The sequence below is a fragment of the Tachysurus fulvidraco genome, chromosome 6 (assembly GCF_022655615.1).
Source record: "Tachysurus fulvidraco isolate hzauxx_2018 chromosome 6, HZAU_PFXX_2.0, whole genome shotgun sequence".
In the NCBI taxonomy this organism is placed as follows: Eukaryota; Metazoa; Chordata; class Actinopteri; order Siluriformes; family Bagridae; genus Tachysurus; species Tachysurus fulvidraco.
In genome coordinates, this window is record NC_062523.1 from 16,088,631 (window position 1) to 16,105,640 (window position 17,010).

A 17,010-nucleotide genomic window follows, 5' to 3' on the forward strand; every position below is an offset into this window, starting at 1 on the left:
TTTTTATTCCTTTTTAATTCCTTTCATGTGCAAACATACTGTTAATAAAAAGTCATAAACTTACATTATATGCATTGACAATCAGCTGGATTATATTTTTTGAGCTTTGGTCAAGAATCTCCACTGTAGTTCCTGGTATCAATGCAGTGAAGTTCTAGAAAAAAAAATAGAAATGGTGTGCATTAAAAAATATACATAATGCATGACTCAAGATATGCTACTGAGCTGATTACCTTACAATACCTTGTAAAGAACATAATGTCTTTTGGTCACCGCAAAAATAAGGAAAATGTTGTTTTCAGCCAGCTTCTCCCCAAGGAGAGCTAATGATGGATAGTCCTGAGGAAAAAAGAAACATATAGGAAGCCATGTGTGAGCATGCTAAATACATTCATCCTACCACTACAAGCACTCTTCTTATCCACAGTTAGTAAAAGGAAATGACCGCTCACTGGATTCTCTTGCTTTGTTTACAGGACCCATTCCATCCACTTATCTGAAGGGTCTTATTAAAACTGGACACATGAGTAAATGTGGGTATGAGTAAGTTACAGATAAAAATCACACAGACACACAAACAAAATATGTCTTACTCCATCATGTTTCTTATTCAATTCTGAAACTATTGCCAATGAATATAAATGTTTATGCGTAATGTTTTTAAATGAAATTAATGACATTGTATTGTGGTGTACTGTATTAGGGTTTTGTTGACTCTTTTATAAGTTTATTTAAAAACAGAAAGAGTTTGATCTGACCACAGACACATGTCTTCAGAGAACATCTATGAACTACGCAAAAATAATCTGACAACCTAATATTTACAATTTGACATTTAGGTTTATAAAAAGCTTTTAAATAATAATCAATGCATTAAAACAGATCTTGACTCATTCAAGTAACATAGATAACCAAAGTTTATATTCAACAGGGATGGAGAAATCATGCATTCATTAGCAAGAATTAGCTAGTCAAAGCTTTGTTGTGCTGCTCAGTCCCATGTCCTATAAACACATCCCTTTTTGTTTGCAATATCAACAAAAAGCTATCCACAAACTGTTTAGCCATGTTTGTCCACACAGTCACTGTTTCCACATATCTCCATGTTCCTAATTCTGAAAAAAAATCATAGGTCATCTGTGAACTAAATCAGTGACGGACAGATACATTAAATGGTCATTTCAGGGTTTGTTTACGATCAGTAGGCAGAACAAACCCACTGGCGAACTGAAAAAAGTATTTCAAAGCAAAAATGTCCTCAAGTACTTCTAGCTAATGGCAAGCAATGGCACATAAAATGTGCATCTAAAATCAGATCTCAAGATCTCAGCTGGAGTGTAATCCAGCAAGAGCCAAGTGTTTTAGCAAATTCTAATTCAACAAGTGGTGTTCATTGGAACAGATGTTTTAAAGCTGGTTGGGTCAGCAGATTTAAGAAATAATTCTAGAATCTGTGCTAGAATGAGGCTCCTCTTACCATCTTGGTTGAAGCGCTGTACTCATTTTCATCATTAAGGTGGCATTGTCCATCATGAGGCTGAACGAGGCCTGCCAGTCTGCCATCCAAAGCCAGGTGAGGCACGTCATCTGTAGCAAAGACCAGCAAGTGATAGGCCTCTTTCCTCCAACCAATTCTCTCCTAGGAAAAATGAGAAGAATCTAGCTTTAGGGCCTTCTCTGATCATTTATTTCCATCACATTACAAAACAAATGAAGGCACAGATCACAAGATACAATAACCATGTTATTGCATACAGGACAAGGATTACAACACTATTTTTCCTTTATTTCTACGGCTTTCATCAAAATATTATTTTTAAAGGCATAGTATCAAACAAAAACAAATGGACAATTAAAATGTGCTTTGGTCAAAAGATGAGATGAAAAGCAAGCAAACAAGGCAAAAGTCTTGTTATTGTTCACACAAAGCTACACAAACCTGACCATATTACCAGAGAGATTTAAGTGACTGTGCAGAGCAAACCAGTATCACAAAGCGATATGAGTGGGCCACTCCCACACTGACCAAACAAGTCTTTTATCCTTCAGTCTTCCAATAACATTTGCCCAAATAAAGTGCACGATCTCTACTGACTTGTAGGGCTGGGATATGATTTGGTGTGTAAATAATGTAGGTAGACAGTGGGACAGAATGTTTCTCATGACAAATAACTGACCTTGCAGACAGCAGCCTGTAGAATAGCATCAAATCCACCCTCAGGTGCGTCCCTGTTCCGTGACACCACCTGCTTCTGCACCTCCTCATTGAAACGGTCCACTTTGTCAGTCAGAGATAAGTGATTGCGGAACCCAAAGGAAGGGACACAGTTTGGGAATGGCTTGTATCTGCAACGGCATCAAGAAGCCCGGGAGAGTTTTACCAGGATATCAGAATAATCCCTTTTGTAATGAGGTTTCATTTTTAACAAACATTTCACACACTTTCTACTGTATATACTGTATGTCAGAAGAGGAAACTCACATAAAAAAATTTCTTTGTTCCTTTAATTAAGTCTGATCTTTACGTTTCTGTATTACTAGTTTTTATTTACCTTATTTATTTTATATTCTTTTGCTTACTACTGTACTTTCTCCTCACAGCCTCACTACAGGTCTGTGTATTAAATATTTTTTGAATCACTTTTTCACCCGCAGACAGTTTCAAGTTCCTAAAAAATTCCTAAAAATGCTAACATTGAAAGATTCACTATTGTTAGTTAGCTGTAGACATTGCTTTCCCACATTTATTGGTTCCTTAGTGAAAGGGGTGCAAAATTACTTGTTTTTATATATAAATAATATATAAGAATTGGAAGCTGTTGTTCAATGTACCTTTACCTTTTAAATTAAAGATAAAAAAGTTCAATATTTACCTTTAAAGTAAAGATTTTCATTACTTTTACCATCTCTGCTGTATGAGGAACACTGTTCATTTAGTACTACATTCTAGGAAGAGTGATGCGTTCCAACAAAGGAGTAAATAAACATACACTGAGTCCCTAACATACTGGACAAGTGGTGTGTTATGGGCAAAACACTAAGTGCCACCCACAACAGATAACAATAGAGAACTAACCTACATGGGCACTGATGCATGTTGGCACTAGTGTAATTGCCCCTCTGGGCCAAATGTGCAGTCTGTTGGCTTTCCTGTGTCATCGTATTGTGCTATTTGCTGAAACGTGTAATTTGAAAGCCCATCATCGTAATACTTATCTACTTAATGCTGTTTTAAAATAACTTGAAGAACAAGCATCAGGGGCTTCAACCCACAGAATATGTTGCCACAAAGTGTTTTCACACCCAACCCAGTGATGCAGACCTAGCAAAGTATTTTAGCAAGCCAAACAAAAATAAATGAAGCAGAGGGTTACAGGGATCATTTCTTGGCTTCTGAAGCAGATTCTCTGTTGTCACAGACACAATTCCACTTATTTATATAAATGTTTAGCTGAAGGCAGGCTGATTAGACAAAGAAGCATTTTTACAGTTTTTCAAATATTTATTTATTTACCCTGTCTGGTCTGATAAGTGAATTGAAGGCTTAATCTAAAAGGTATGCATTTCTTTTCTTTGCTTCAAATGTCAAACCGATTCAGTCATGTTTGTTATTTATGTGGACTTTTGTAAGGAAGAAAAATGGTCCTTCAATAACATTTAGTTCCCATACTGCACCCAAACTCAGCATCAATGCTTAGGACTGACTGCTGGTCTGCTTGCAAAATTATATTCTGAGGTTTGCTTCAAGTGACCCCGGATGCTGTCTGAACCATATCTGCCATGTCAAACAACCCACTTCTGAGATTAGATATGGATTTATGTAACTGGTTAAATGTATTACATCACTTCCTGTTTTAGGTTTCATAGTGTCAGGAAAGTAGATGTTGTGGTCTCCTGAGAAGGACATTGTTAATAAACTCACTCACTCACTTTCTACCGCTTTATCCGAACTACCTCGGGTCACGGGGAACCTGTGCCGTCTCAGGCGTCATCGGGCATCAAGGCAGGATGCACCCTGGAGGGAGTGCCAGCCCATCGCCGGGCACACACACTCATTCACTCACACACTACGGACAATTTTCCAGAGATGCCAATCAACCTACCATGTATGTCTTTGGACCGGGGGAGGAAATCGGAGTACCCGGAGGAAGCCCCCGAGGCACGGGGAGAACATGCAAAGTCCACACACACAAGGCGGAGGCGGGAATCAAACCCCCAACCCTGGAGGTGTGAGGCAAACGTGCTAACCACTAAGCCACCGTGTTTAATAAACTGAATAAGGCATTTAAATGCAGGTGACTGCAGAGCTGAATTATTTTTATATAACTTCACCTAAACACTGAGCTTTGACACTTTTATTCATTTCATTATCAAGCTGGAAGGAAACTGCAACACACCCTCTTTGTGTGAGATTAGCTTTAAACATCACAGAGAAGCTTGTGCTACTGAGTGATGACTTTCTTGCTTACCCGTTGCAGGGGTTCTCCTTATACTTGGGAGCAGTGTATGAAAAAGGAGACAAGTTCTTATCCACAAATGTCCCAAATGCAAGACGGAAGTTACTAGTGAGCTTCTTCATCTCTTCAGCTAGTTTTGTTCCCAGATTGCGAATGGTATCCAGGTCATCCTTCATGGATAGCGAAAGGTCCATCAGGTAGTACAGATCAACAGGATAGTCCTCAACAGGGCGAACCTGCACCTCAAAAGAGGTCTGATGACCTGAATAAGTTTTACAAAAAAAACAACAACAAATATACAGACTGATCAATTTGTCCAAGCAGTGACATTTCATTAAGTGTATAAGTTTGACATTTGACAAATTCCGTTATTAAGCCATACGTCCACACAAAAGCCATACCCGGCCTTAGACTGAGTGAAATCTTCTGTGGCTGGATCTGGATGACGTCATACCCGGTAGAAATTAAGCCTTTGGAGCTCAAGGGTTTGTTCTTGAGGATAGAACTGACACTCCTTGGGTTTTCAATATAACGATCCTTGCAGCCCTTTTTCAGCAGGTTCTGGCTCAAATCACATTGCGACATAAATGTCCTTCCCCTTCCAAAATTCTGAAAACAACATAGATGTTAGTTATCTTCCTGCAGGTAGAAGGCATGTGGTAGCATAGGCTAACTAACGGCTTCTGAACTGCCACGAAGCACCACTGCATCAGGTGCAGTCAATATCTCATCAGTACCATTAAAAAAAACCAACTAATTCTTCTGCAACAGTTTCATAATGTCATAGAATATTTTGAGCTCAGTTTTTTCAGCAGTAGGTATATCCGGGTTTGACTGATAGTCAATTCAGAGATGATATTTCAGAAATCAAGCTTCGTGTTGCCAGGTACATGCAACAAATCAGAGACAGAACGGCAATAGTCTTCAAGACAATTTGGCTTCATGTTTTCAAAGACAGTAATGTTTGAATATCAACATGTCAGCACAACATAAAACGTGTCAGTGGACTGTGTTGTGTATTGGTTTGGAAATAATGCTAAAATACACAATAGAGTTTCATGCTTGTATCTGCTCTGACATCAAGTATCGTGATTATCTAATAATGTGATTATGGTGCAATATACTGTGAGTACAGTTTGCTCTAATATGTACCTAATAAATGTGCTAATGTGAAGGTCAGTCAAAAACAATGAAAAAAATGAGAATACCCACAACATAGACTACAACATTGACAGCTCATAAGCATAAAGCACGCTTATAAAAACTGAGCACTTTATTCGCTATATATACTGAGCACTTTTATATACACTAATATCTGTACATCTCATTCAAACATGTATCTAAATTGGCCAATCACAAACGTAAAATTAGAGAAAAATGTAGAAATTTGACCTATTCTCTTTGGAGGAACTTAAATGTAAAATGTAAAATGTAAAAACTCAAAAGTATGTAAGTTTATAAATAATCTCAATTTGGAAATTTTCAACTAGAATTAAAAGCTCTATGGATGCAGTAAGTAGCCAAATACTGAGCCTAGAATTATAATATGTGGATTATGTTTGAGAATAGGTTTTGAGAAATTAATATATTAGTTATGAGAACCCCTTTTCAACAGGGTACCACTTCAATGTACAGTACTTTTTATTGTAGTGTGTATCTACAGGCTAACACAAGTGATTTGCTCAGTGTCATTTCTATGCCATACCTCTTGAGCGCACCAGGCGCAGCTCGGGTGGAGCAGAAGACATTCTTCACACGATGTTGCACTGCCACTAACACACACATTAAGACCTGAATCACAGGAAAAGCACAGACATTAACAGCACATGAAGTCGTTAGACAAGTCCAACGAGCTTCTACATACATTTGATATAACCAGAAGCGAGGTATAATAAGTGTTTCGAATAGATGCAGCATGCAGATGGATTTTTAAAACACGTCATAATGAGTACAGATCTCACCTCTGGCTGTGTGAGTGCAGATGTGCAGAATAATCCCGGCTAACAGAAGTGCGAGGTGGAAACAAAGCTGAAAACTCCACATGATGAGTAATAAGGGTCGAGAAAGGCGACCTGTATGTAACACTGAAACAATCTGAGCTTGAATCACCAACAATAAACGTTATGCCTTATGCGCATTAGTGGAGAGCTTCTCTCTGGATCCATCCCGACTCTACAGCAAAGTGATGAGTTCTCTCTGATCAAACCCGCAAAGAAAATGCTCTTTGTAAACGCACTGGGATTAATCCACATCGACTCATCACAAGCCCGTCGTGCGTTTCCATTAAAGTGAAATAAACCACTGTTTTAACTCTATCACCTTAAAAAAATAAACACGCGCAAAAGATATCCCGGATCCTTTTATTAAAAAAGAAAAAAGAAAGAAAGAAAGAAGGAAAGAAAGAAGAAAGACAAAACAGTGAACAGAGACGTAAAAGATCCAACAGATCTAAGTGTGTGGCTGTTTTCAGTGCAGAAAGTTTGGAGAGGGCTTTTTATTAACTCCGCCCACTGGAGAGGAGGCGCTTCTTTAACAACAGTGCCATGTCAAGCCGTTTGCTGCTCTTTGCATTATATTACATTGTTAAATACATATTAGGGTCAGGGTACACATCTTATAGTTATATTACTACAGTTATGAACAACAGCTGATTTATCAACACTACAGCTACTGTGCGTAATTACTGTTGCTCTGCGCCCGTGTGTGTGCAGTTCTTCATGTACAAACGTTTTCACTAGTCAGGAAATGTTTCACATTAGATTAATTAGTGCACTGCATGTCATACAGAAAGAGATTTAGTTTAAGACATCTTTTACATTAGTAATAAGGTATAATTTACAGGCCGCTCCCGTGGCCGTCATTAAACAGACACAAGTGAACTAATATTAGCAGTGGTATTGCGCACTTCTCGGGTCTCTACGTTAGTTCCATTTTTTGTGGTCACACAGCAGTGAAATGGACACACAAGTGATTTTTTACACACAAACCGTACCACTAATCACGTTACAAAAACTGCTGCATTGTCGTACAATTAACATATTAAGCCCCGCCCTCATGGGAGGGACTTAGCGCCAGTCAGGTTGGCCTTCAGTTAGAATAGGAGGGGATTAAGTTAAGCGCTTTCTTATTGGTCTAATTTATGGACTTGTACTTTATAGTAAACTGAACTAAAACGAATGTTTGAATATTATAAATATCATATTGATAAAAAAATTTAATGTTTGCATGTAATGGCTGATTTTTTTTGTCGTATTTTAATTTTAATTCTCACATACTTTTGGCAACACTGTGTATAAAACAAAAAAATCCACATGCATCATTTGACCTGAATTAGTAGTATTGAGGATACTTTCCATAATACTAATTTTAGTAGTATTTTGTGTGTGTGTGTGTGTGTGTGTGTATATATATAAAATATATATAAATATAAAAAAAATATATATATATATACACACACACACACACAATTATTGTGTATATGTATGTAAAAGGCTCCTACAAAAAACTGTGAAGTTGATAAACAATGTAACATGCGTCAAAAAAATTACACCACATTGTTTTGTAAAGAAAAAGCCAAAAAATGTTTTACTCCCTCTGCTGGTCAGACTGAAAATTACGGACTAAAAAATTCTGGGGTTGCATTGATATTTGAGAGCTGCTGTAAATCTTCTGTCTGATAATACTATGGGAATAGGAACTTTAAAAAAAGCCATCCTGAGTGCACCCAACTCGTGAAATCAAGATACAAAAAGCATCCAAAGATTTATTAAGGACACTGACAAGAAAAAAGTTTTGATTTGTTAAACTCTTTCCTTGTTTACTACATTTTCCATACATTTTTTAGTTTTAATGTCACATAGTAGAATACTAGATTTTTGTTTTTCAGGTCATCATTTCTTTTAATTATGTAAAATATTATACGAAAAGTGGTATGAACACTTTGTAATATGCAGGTGAGTGAAAAAAGGCATAGTCTAATGAAATTAAATTTATAGCAACAAGCCATTTAGTGTGTGGTCACAAAAAGAGATCAAATAGTGCAGTTAAGGTATTAATAGTGATAATTCATCAGTTATCTTTTCAGTTTCCTCCCTGTTTGCCTGCCTCGCACCTGTTTGAGTCCAGAAATGATCTGAAATAATACTCAATAGCCTAAATGGAAATAATAATTATATTCTTTAATGATATTCTTACCCTTCTTCCATGGCAATGTTGTCCTGACTAAAGTATAGGAGAATAACGCAGCATGTAAACTGGCTTTATGAACATGACAATGAGTTTATTATTTCAGATGACCTCTTCAGTGACCTTTAAAGTCATCAGATCTGAATCCACTAGAACATTTTGTGTATTGCTGAATAAAAGTGCACCTGAGAAGGAATTGTGTGATACTGTACAACCATGTCAACATGGACCATGATCTAAAAAGATGCTGGGCAGGGCCTTCCTTTGCTTACCATACAGCTTCATTCTTTGTGTAAAGCTGTATCGTAAATAAAGGAAGGCCCTGCCCAGCATCAGTATATTGTTCAATAAGTGTAAACTTCAACACAAATTGTCACATATTCTTCATTAATCCATAGGTAAAAATTCTCACCATAGAATCCACACAGTTGCCCATTTGTCTTGGTATTACTTGGTAATGCATCAAAAAGTGCAGTAATGCAATGAGGAAACAGAAAAAGCATGACAAATTATAGAAACTGGTCCAAAATGATCACATCTCCAGTTTTATTTTAAGTGCAGAATGTTTATTGATATTTGAACATTGTATTGAGGCATAACGATAAAGGAAATTGGTTTTGCTTTTCAAATAAACAGTTGTTGCAGGATTCACCTTTCTGGTCAACTACACACACAAAAAGTAGGCAACCTTGATTTATGAAATATTCCTTTTATAATAACTGTATAGAAATATATCCAATCAGAAGTGGTATGGATATATTGTCCTCCTCTATCCAGTAGAACTGTATGGCCAGTGTACCTGATGAAGTGACCAATCACTAACCAAAGTAACCAAGTACTAACCAAATGAAAGCTAGGTGTGCCTAATAAACTGGATAGTCCACTGTATAATGAACAGTTTTAAAAAAAGTTTTCTATCCCTTAATTTCTAACTGGAAAATCCTACTATAAAATGTAACCATTTACACATTTCTCAACAGACTTTCATGTTTTCAAAAAGAGAAACTACCATCTAACATTTTCTGAGAATTACAATCATAATGCTATTAATTGCCTTAAAAAACAAACAACAAAACAATTAAGGATATGACCCTTGTCTTGCTCAGTCTGTGGCCGAGTGAGTAAGAAGATCAGAGGTCATATCCACTATATCTCTGAGGGGAAGCCCACCGAGGACACCACAATGCTTTTTTTGCAGCTCCAGCAAAGCACTGACGATCTGCTGTCTGCCTATTTTCGGGTAGCGCTCCGATAACTGGGCCATGATTGTGTCAAAGCTACCCATAGTGCCGTAATGCTGTGGCACAAAGGTACCAGATGCAGTGGGTGTAGTGCAGACGTTGGTAAGTTTATCCAGACTGCAATGGAGTGGCTTAGAAATAAATCGAAAAAATAGAACATGAACATTTCTCCAATGGACTTAATTAAAAAAATTCAAGTAGGGATGTAGTCAGAAATCAGCTCAAATGATTGCACTGTGGAAACATGAAGTCTTGATTTTGCTCATCCTTTGAAAGTGTGTTGTGCGTTATACTCACTCTGGAAGCATGGAAGTTATCATCTGAGCTCAGCGGGATCAGCTCCTCTCCTGCTTTATGGGTAGCAGGGGAATGTTGAACGCAGGACTCTTTCATGGTGACCTGATCATCTGCGGGAGGCTTGTGAATGTGCTCCACATGGAGTGTGTGGCCTTGAATTCTTTGGCCATTCATCTCTCTTACTGCAGCTTCTGCATCGTTAGAGTTCCTCACACTCACTATTGCAACCCTAAAGAAGCACAAACGCAGGTGACACAAAGCTAACAAAGATCAAATGTCCCAGAAAAATGCCAATCCCCCTGCCCCCGCAATTAGAATTATAACCACCACTGGTCTTATGTTGATATAATCACAACACCCTGTGTCCTAACATCAAGTGTTATGTCTTACCTGGTGTTTGTAAAATTGGAAAGGGACACTTTATTGGTGTGGTACTTTGCAAACCAAAGCAGCAGATCATGCTACAAACAATAAATCACAATTTAATAAGATATGCTGCCATCTGCAGATGATCTACATGCACACACGGTGTCATACAGGACATGGTAAATTTAAGTAATTTAAGCAATCATCCTCCTCACCTCAGTAACAGTGTTTGGCAGGTTTAAGACACAAAGCAAGAAACAGCGATCAATCTTCCTGGGTGGATCCACTAAAACAAAATGCAACTAAAGAACATTAGGGCTGCTTTCCAATTTAAAAATATTAATATGAAGCTCTCTTTTCAGTTGTTTAAAACAACTACCATTCTGTTCCTGTGAGTCCCCTTGATCATTCAGCCCTATTTGTCTGTCTTCTTTACAACTCTGATCACCACATCCAAATTCCTCTTCTGCATCATACCAGGCATCACTGCTGTTGATTTCTTTACGAGCACCCGAATCTGTACCAGTGAATTATTCCACAAAGATGATTTTTGTAGATATGGTAACACACACGCACACACAAGTTTATAGTGAATGGCCAAGGTAGCTTTTAATGCTTTTAATTCTTACCAGGCTTGGAATCAATGGAAACTCCTGGTTGTTGGCTGGAAGCAGGCACAATCCTACTTCTCATGCTGCTGACAGTTTCAGATGGCGTGGCAGAATTACCCTGACGATAATTTCCATAAGCATGGGAAGAAGGAAAATCAGCATAAAGGACTGAACATTTCCACACCAGATTAATCTACACTCACAAATGAGTCTTAAGTTACCAAACACATACAATACCTTACTACTGTACTTTCTCACATAGATATGTTTCTGTAGTAATGTTGTGTTTGGAACATTCTTTATGAAAAACTCACACCAAACTTCAACAGTACCTCCAGAATTTTGCCACTTTGAACCATCATAATTTCAAAATTCCATGCAAAATGTTGAAACAGGCTGCTGCAAAAAGGTTTTTTGGCCTTACCAAGAACAAAAAGTCTCTGCAAAATCCTGGAGGAACTTCTTTGCATTTTTTAAATGAATTCTCCTTACACGCAAACAATTCTCAATATACCTGACGAGCTGTTGTATTCTTGATGAAATGTTCATGGTCTGTGGTGTTTATTTTCAAGTCCTCAGTGGCTTGGTTAGTTTGGCCCTCATCTTTAAGACTACTGGGCCTATTAAGACACACAAAACATAAAAACATGGCAGCTGATTGATTACAAATTTCTCAGGTAAGTGAAATCATGGATTTAATTATCTATAGAATAAATTACTCATACTTGAAGGAAGAACCAACACCCAAAAAAGCCTTGTAGATCTGAAAAAGAAAAACAAAAACAAAAAAAAAAAACACTTCAACTTATCAGTAAAAGTAAATGCTTCTTTTAGTTTTTCCTTCCTTTCCTTCTTTTAAGTGTACCCTGCATACCAAAGATGGCCTGTAGCATGTTGCGGCTGTTAATCTCTTAGTGTCCACAGCCAACGGCTTGAGATTATCCAGTGGAAACCCGTCCAGTATCTTCCTTTTCATCTTGAGGTAATTGTCCTCCAGGCTCTTCAGGGTCTGTGACATTGCATCAGGCACTGTTTCGATTCTACATGAGGGCAGGGACACACACACACACACACACACACACACAAAAAAGACAATAGGTATTTTAAGTATTTGGTCTAAATTTTGTGAAATCCCTTTCAATTCTATATTTTACCCCTGAAGTGAAGTTTCACCCTCATATGAGGTATAGAATCGTCTCCAGCAATGTTGCTGGCACATGGCAAACTGCAGAGCCAGTAGACGCAGCTCTGCCCATCTAGCACGTGAAACAGCACCACATCCACAGCTCTGTTCGCTCCTGGGCCCTGTAGCACTACCAGGACCAGATGTGAATAATGAATTCCAAAACATTTTGGCTTTGATCATAGAAGCGGTCATTCTAAATATTTAGTCAGTCCTCAGTTCAACAACATGAAAAATCTTATATTTTGAATTTCAAAATTGGACAGTAACAACATAATTAGAGCAAATTTCAAAGTCTATTCGCCTACCTTGGCATTTCTTTCTTTAAAAGCATGAGCTCTTCTTCCATCATTTTGAGTTTCTCAAATTCCTAGAAAGTATTTTTTAATGTTTTAGCATATAATTCCATCCCTCACACACACACAAAATTGTGTGTGTCAGCTATATTACCTCACACAGAGCATCCAAGTCAGACATGTAGACTTCAGTAATGATGCCTTTCTCAGAAGTGGGCCCCTGAATTGTCTGTGTCTCTTGGTTAACAGGACACAAGTCCTTGCCCGTGGAAACATCTTGGCAATGCTTCACAAAGTCGTCCTGAGTGACTTCTGTTGCCCGGTTGGATGTAAAACAAGCTTTGAAGTCACTGCTGGGATCCACTGTCTGGCTCACACTGAGGGGAACAGTAGGTATCTTACTCGTTGTTGTGGTTTTGATGTTTAGCTTGCTCCGGCAGGTAGATGAAATGCATCCGCCACGTGTAAATACACTCTCATGAGTACTCTGGCCAGATGCTGACCAGCTGGGGTTAATGCATGGAACACAAGCTGCTGAGATTGAGGATTCTTTTTTGTTCACATTATGATACTCATCTGAATTTGTCTCACATTTCAGGTCTTCCTCACTACAGACCCTTGGGACATCCCCGGTGAGGTTGGTCCGCTCCGAGGGGTTGCTGAAGAAGGAATCAGAAAATGTACAAGTTTTTGTACCAGAGGTCCCAGGCTCATCATTGGTAGATGCTTCAGTGCTACCTTTATTGGCCTTTATGGAGGTATTTGTGACATCACTCCACTGGCCAGATGTGTGCCCCACTGTAGTGCTGTTAAAACTGTAACACTCTGTAATACTAGTCTCCCCTACAAGATCTGAATTGGTATCGGTCAGAAGAGGTACCTGGTCATGATCACTATTATGAGTGTGACTCTGCATCTCAAGCTCCCCATCCAGCAAAACGCTTGCTTGTGCCAACTTATCTTTAGATTCTCGGAAATGATTCCCATCACACTGTGCTTTTTCCTCCCAAATCTGACACAAAAGCTTGCCATCACTAGAGCTGTTCCTTGGCAGCTCTTGTTTCTGGAATCTGTCTAAAATGTTGCTCTGTGTGACAGACAAATTAGTTGAGGTGCTCTGAATGTAATCATACTGCTGAGATCTCATATCCATATCCTCACTGACTTGTCCAGATTCCAGATTCAGCTCCGCTCGTAGGTTGTTTGGTAGCAACTGAAGTGTCTTTTCTTCCTCTGCACATGGACACGTTTTATTTAACAGCAATTTGGGTTAGAAATGAAGCAGATGTCAAATCAAACATCTCCTACCATGTAAGGAAACATTTTCCTCTGAGTTTAAGATCAGCATACTACAGCATTTGCAATTTTTAGCACCGGAGATGCCATAAAAAGTAGCCCTTCTTGATCTAGGGAAACATTATGGAAATGACATGCAAGTAAGGTCCCATACCACATTTCAGCACAGTATGCACAATTTCTTAAGCAAAATATGGAAAAAAAAATTATATATATACTCATGAAGTCTTGAAGGCATATCAGCTGCAAGGGGAAGACAATTTCCTACAACGTTCTCTAAAACGGTATCAAAAGACAAAAACTATGCATTTTACTGAGAAACTTTAATCAGACTGACTACTTTGATTTAGTAGACTTACGCTTTAAATGAACAATATTTCTAGATACTTCAAGAGCAGGGTGTCTGTGCAGAAACTGAAAAAGTCCTCCAACTTCTGTAAAAAAATAAGGCAGGGTATCATTTCCATTTCTCATGAAACTAGATACCAAAATGATGTACACACTAGGCACTTACACTAGGCATCATTTACTCTACCATCTAGAATACATGTTTTTGAAAGGTAGTATGGCCTAAAGTGTAACACTAAACTCTTTTTATTAACCAGAAGTATAAGCAGTTTCCAAGTTGATGGCAGAAGACGTCAAACACACATGTGAATCTGCTTGATCTCAATCTAAACAAAATGTATTCACACAGCATTTGCTTATTTAAAAGACATTTGTAAAAAGTTTTGTAGCCCCTGCCCTCTTCTGCTACATGAGAAAAGCTGTGAGCGTTGAGAGAATTTGTTCGACAGGGGTTAGGTCACTCATGTTTTTGGATACAATCTGGGTTGGCACCCAGACGTTCCTTTTGGACAGCATCCTCTGGCATTGACAGTTACTCCTGTAGGATGTGATTCATCCTTGTCCTGGTATATGGACATTTCCCTAACTCTCAAAACACCACAAAGCCTTGTTATGGTCACAGATGTGCTACGTGCCAATTTGTTGAGTCTCCCATCATGTGTGAATTGCAATTAACTACAAATGTTGTAGAGCAGTGCATACGTATACTGTTTGGTACATGCTGCTGGATTTCTTTTCTTTCTTTTTGATAATGTGCTTAATATGAAATGCTAAGTAATTATTGTACATACCTTGTATCACGTATAAGCCTTCTGCAGGTAAGGAAAGATACCAACCAATCAACTTTGGATCAGTCAACTCCAGAAAGTGGTTCATTTTCACAAGCTCATACAAAGACCTAGAAAACGTACATTCGGTAATGCATACGACTTCTTTGCAAATTTACTAAAAGTAAAAGCAGCTTTTTATAATAATAATAAAAAAAACACTACTACCTCAACAGGAGCTTCCTTGTGTCCTCAACAACCTGGCCGAGTTCCCTATTGCCTTAAAAGACATGCAAACTCTTAGAAATGTTCAGTATGAGAGATGATGGGAGTGAATGCATGAATAAATGAGATTAAGTGACAAAAGCCTGGACATACAGCCTGCAACTTACCGAGCATGTCGCGCCACTGCTGATCAAACGGTCTGGGGGGCCACATCACTGGGGCAGGAACATTTGCTGACCTGCGCGCGTTTGGCTCTAAAAAAAATGGTACCGACACAGGAGGAGGATACCACATGTTCTACCAGTTTCAATTACCGAATAAAAACGTGTGTGGTTATCAATTAAGCCTCCGGATTTGAGAAATCACGCAAGTATCGCCTGCTTTAATCCCCACCTGTGTAGCAAACAGAGCACGAGGAGCTACAGTTTGGTTTCAGCCAATCGAACCATGTGGTGCAGGTGCGCACGGCCTGATGACATCCTTGACCAATCAGAACCATGCATCAATTTAGCGTATTTAATGCCCATAGATATTTATGTTTAATGGCAAGAACAATTACAGTAATTAAAAATCGGAGCGGATTTAAATCCTCCAGCTACTAAAAAAATGCATGCTGAAGTATTTACTTAATCCGTGAGGTAAGAAATGGAGCATCATTATATTTGAACACTTCCACTTTATCAGCTAAAATGAGCATGACTTTATAATGGCGTAACTAAACTAAAATGAGACTTTATAATGGCGTAAGTAAATAAGTAAGTAAGTAAACTTTAGCTGGTTGAGTGCAACAATTTCTGTTCTAATTGTTAATAAGTGTGGTTCTATTTTAGAATTTCAAAAACGCATTTGCTTTGCCTGATGTTAATCCTGCCCACATGCTGCCTTTTATATGGGCCTTGATAGTTATAAGTTAGTTAACAGGCTGTAGTTAAACTGATGGACAAGAATAGAGGACTCGGTAAAAGCTAAACTAAGCCAACTGGGATAAACCTAGGTACATTTAATGTTTTCATTAATGGTGACTAATATCAGATACTCTTTGTACCAGTTTATCAAATGTTGTTGGTTAGTAGGAGACATCTGTGGATCTCTTGTTGGGTATGTAAACTAGCAATGGTGTGCAAATACGCTTATTGCATTAATAAACTGTTATTACATATGTTTAAGAAATATACAGTGTTCCACCCCCCCCCCCCAGACCTCATCAGTTATCACTATATGAAGAGAAGAAAGAAAAAGGAGGAGGAGGAAACAGAGAAGAAGAAGAAGAAGAAGAAGAAAGAGTAGGAGGAGGAAAAGGAGAAGAAGGAGGAGGAGGAGGAGAAGGTGGTGGTGGTGGGGAGGGTGTTAGAAATTGTGTGTTTATAGCAGTGTTGTTAAGATTGTGATTGTGTTTAGTGATAGTTCCTGTTTCTGAAATTATACCAACACCTTTTTCTAGAAATTCTCATTTGTTTTTTCTGTTCCTTGCCCCAATTTATAAAGGTATCAAGTCACTCAATCTCAAGCTATAATTCTGTGCGTCTCAACCTTAGACTGGGTTCTAACAGATTTGGTGGCTCTTCCAGGATATCTTTATATTTGATGTATGGTGTGCTGGTATAATGTGTCTGTGGTATCATGGCATTTGATTATATGAAATGCCACAGAATTACCAAAGTTGTGCAAGCAACTCCATGTCTATTTAAAAACAAAAGATGTTGTAATACTACAGCATGACCAGAAGAGGGGGCTCGTT

General features: G+C 38.3%; 2 protein-coding genes across 3 annotated transcripts in view; both read right to left on the minus strand.

The window, feature by feature from the left end:
- itgb5 (integrin, beta 5) overlaps positions 1-6,933 on the minus strand; it is a 31,841-nt gene extending 24,908 nt beyond the window's left edge. Inside the window, exons 1-8 of one of the 2 annotated variants that reach the window (XM_027164556.2) lie at positions 6,419-6,933; positions 6,163-6,248; positions 4,859-5,066; positions 4,470-4,719; positions 2,178-2,346; positions 1,478-1,639; positions 244-339; positions 65-154 (exon numbers count right to left, since the gene is read on the minus strand). In XM_027164556.2, coding sequence (XP_027020357.2) covers positions 65-154; positions 244-339; positions 1,478-1,639; positions 2,178-2,346; positions 4,470-4,719; positions 4,859-5,066; positions 6,163-6,248; positions 6,419-6,500 — 1,143 coding nt within the window. In that variant the 5' untranslated portion in view covers positions 6,501-6,933. Of the gene's footprint in view, positions 1-64; positions 155-243; positions 340-1,477; positions 1,640-2,177; positions 2,347-4,469; positions 4,720-4,858; positions 5,067-6,162; positions 6,249-6,418 lie in introns of those variants that run through there. The other variant, XM_027164557.2, reaches the window with a different exon arrangement.
- A 2,238-nt stretch (positions 6,934-9,171) lies between these two features.
- On the minus strand, positions 9,172-15,703 carry rbm44 (RNA binding motif protein 44). Its single transcript, XM_027164083.2, has 18 exons — positions 15,440-15,703; positions 15,276-15,327; positions 15,072-15,178; positions 14,292-14,366; positions 14,151-14,208; positions 13,945-14,042; positions 12,791-13,869; positions 12,649-12,710; positions 12,312-12,470; positions 12,032-12,197; positions 11,883-11,920; positions 11,672-11,777; positions 11,176-11,275; positions 10,926-11,063; positions 10,762-10,832; positions 10,571-10,641; positions 10,181-10,409; positions 9,172-10,014 (listed from the first exon to the last, which is right to left on the minus strand). Exons 1-18 carry the CDS (start codon positions 15,564-15,566, stop codon positions 9,745-9,747), a joined length of 3,006 nt encoding a protein of 1,001 aa, XP_027019884.2. The 5' UTR covers positions 15,567-15,703; the 3' UTR covers positions 9,172-9,744.
- Between the last annotated feature and the right edge of the window lie 1,307 nt (positions 15,704-17,010).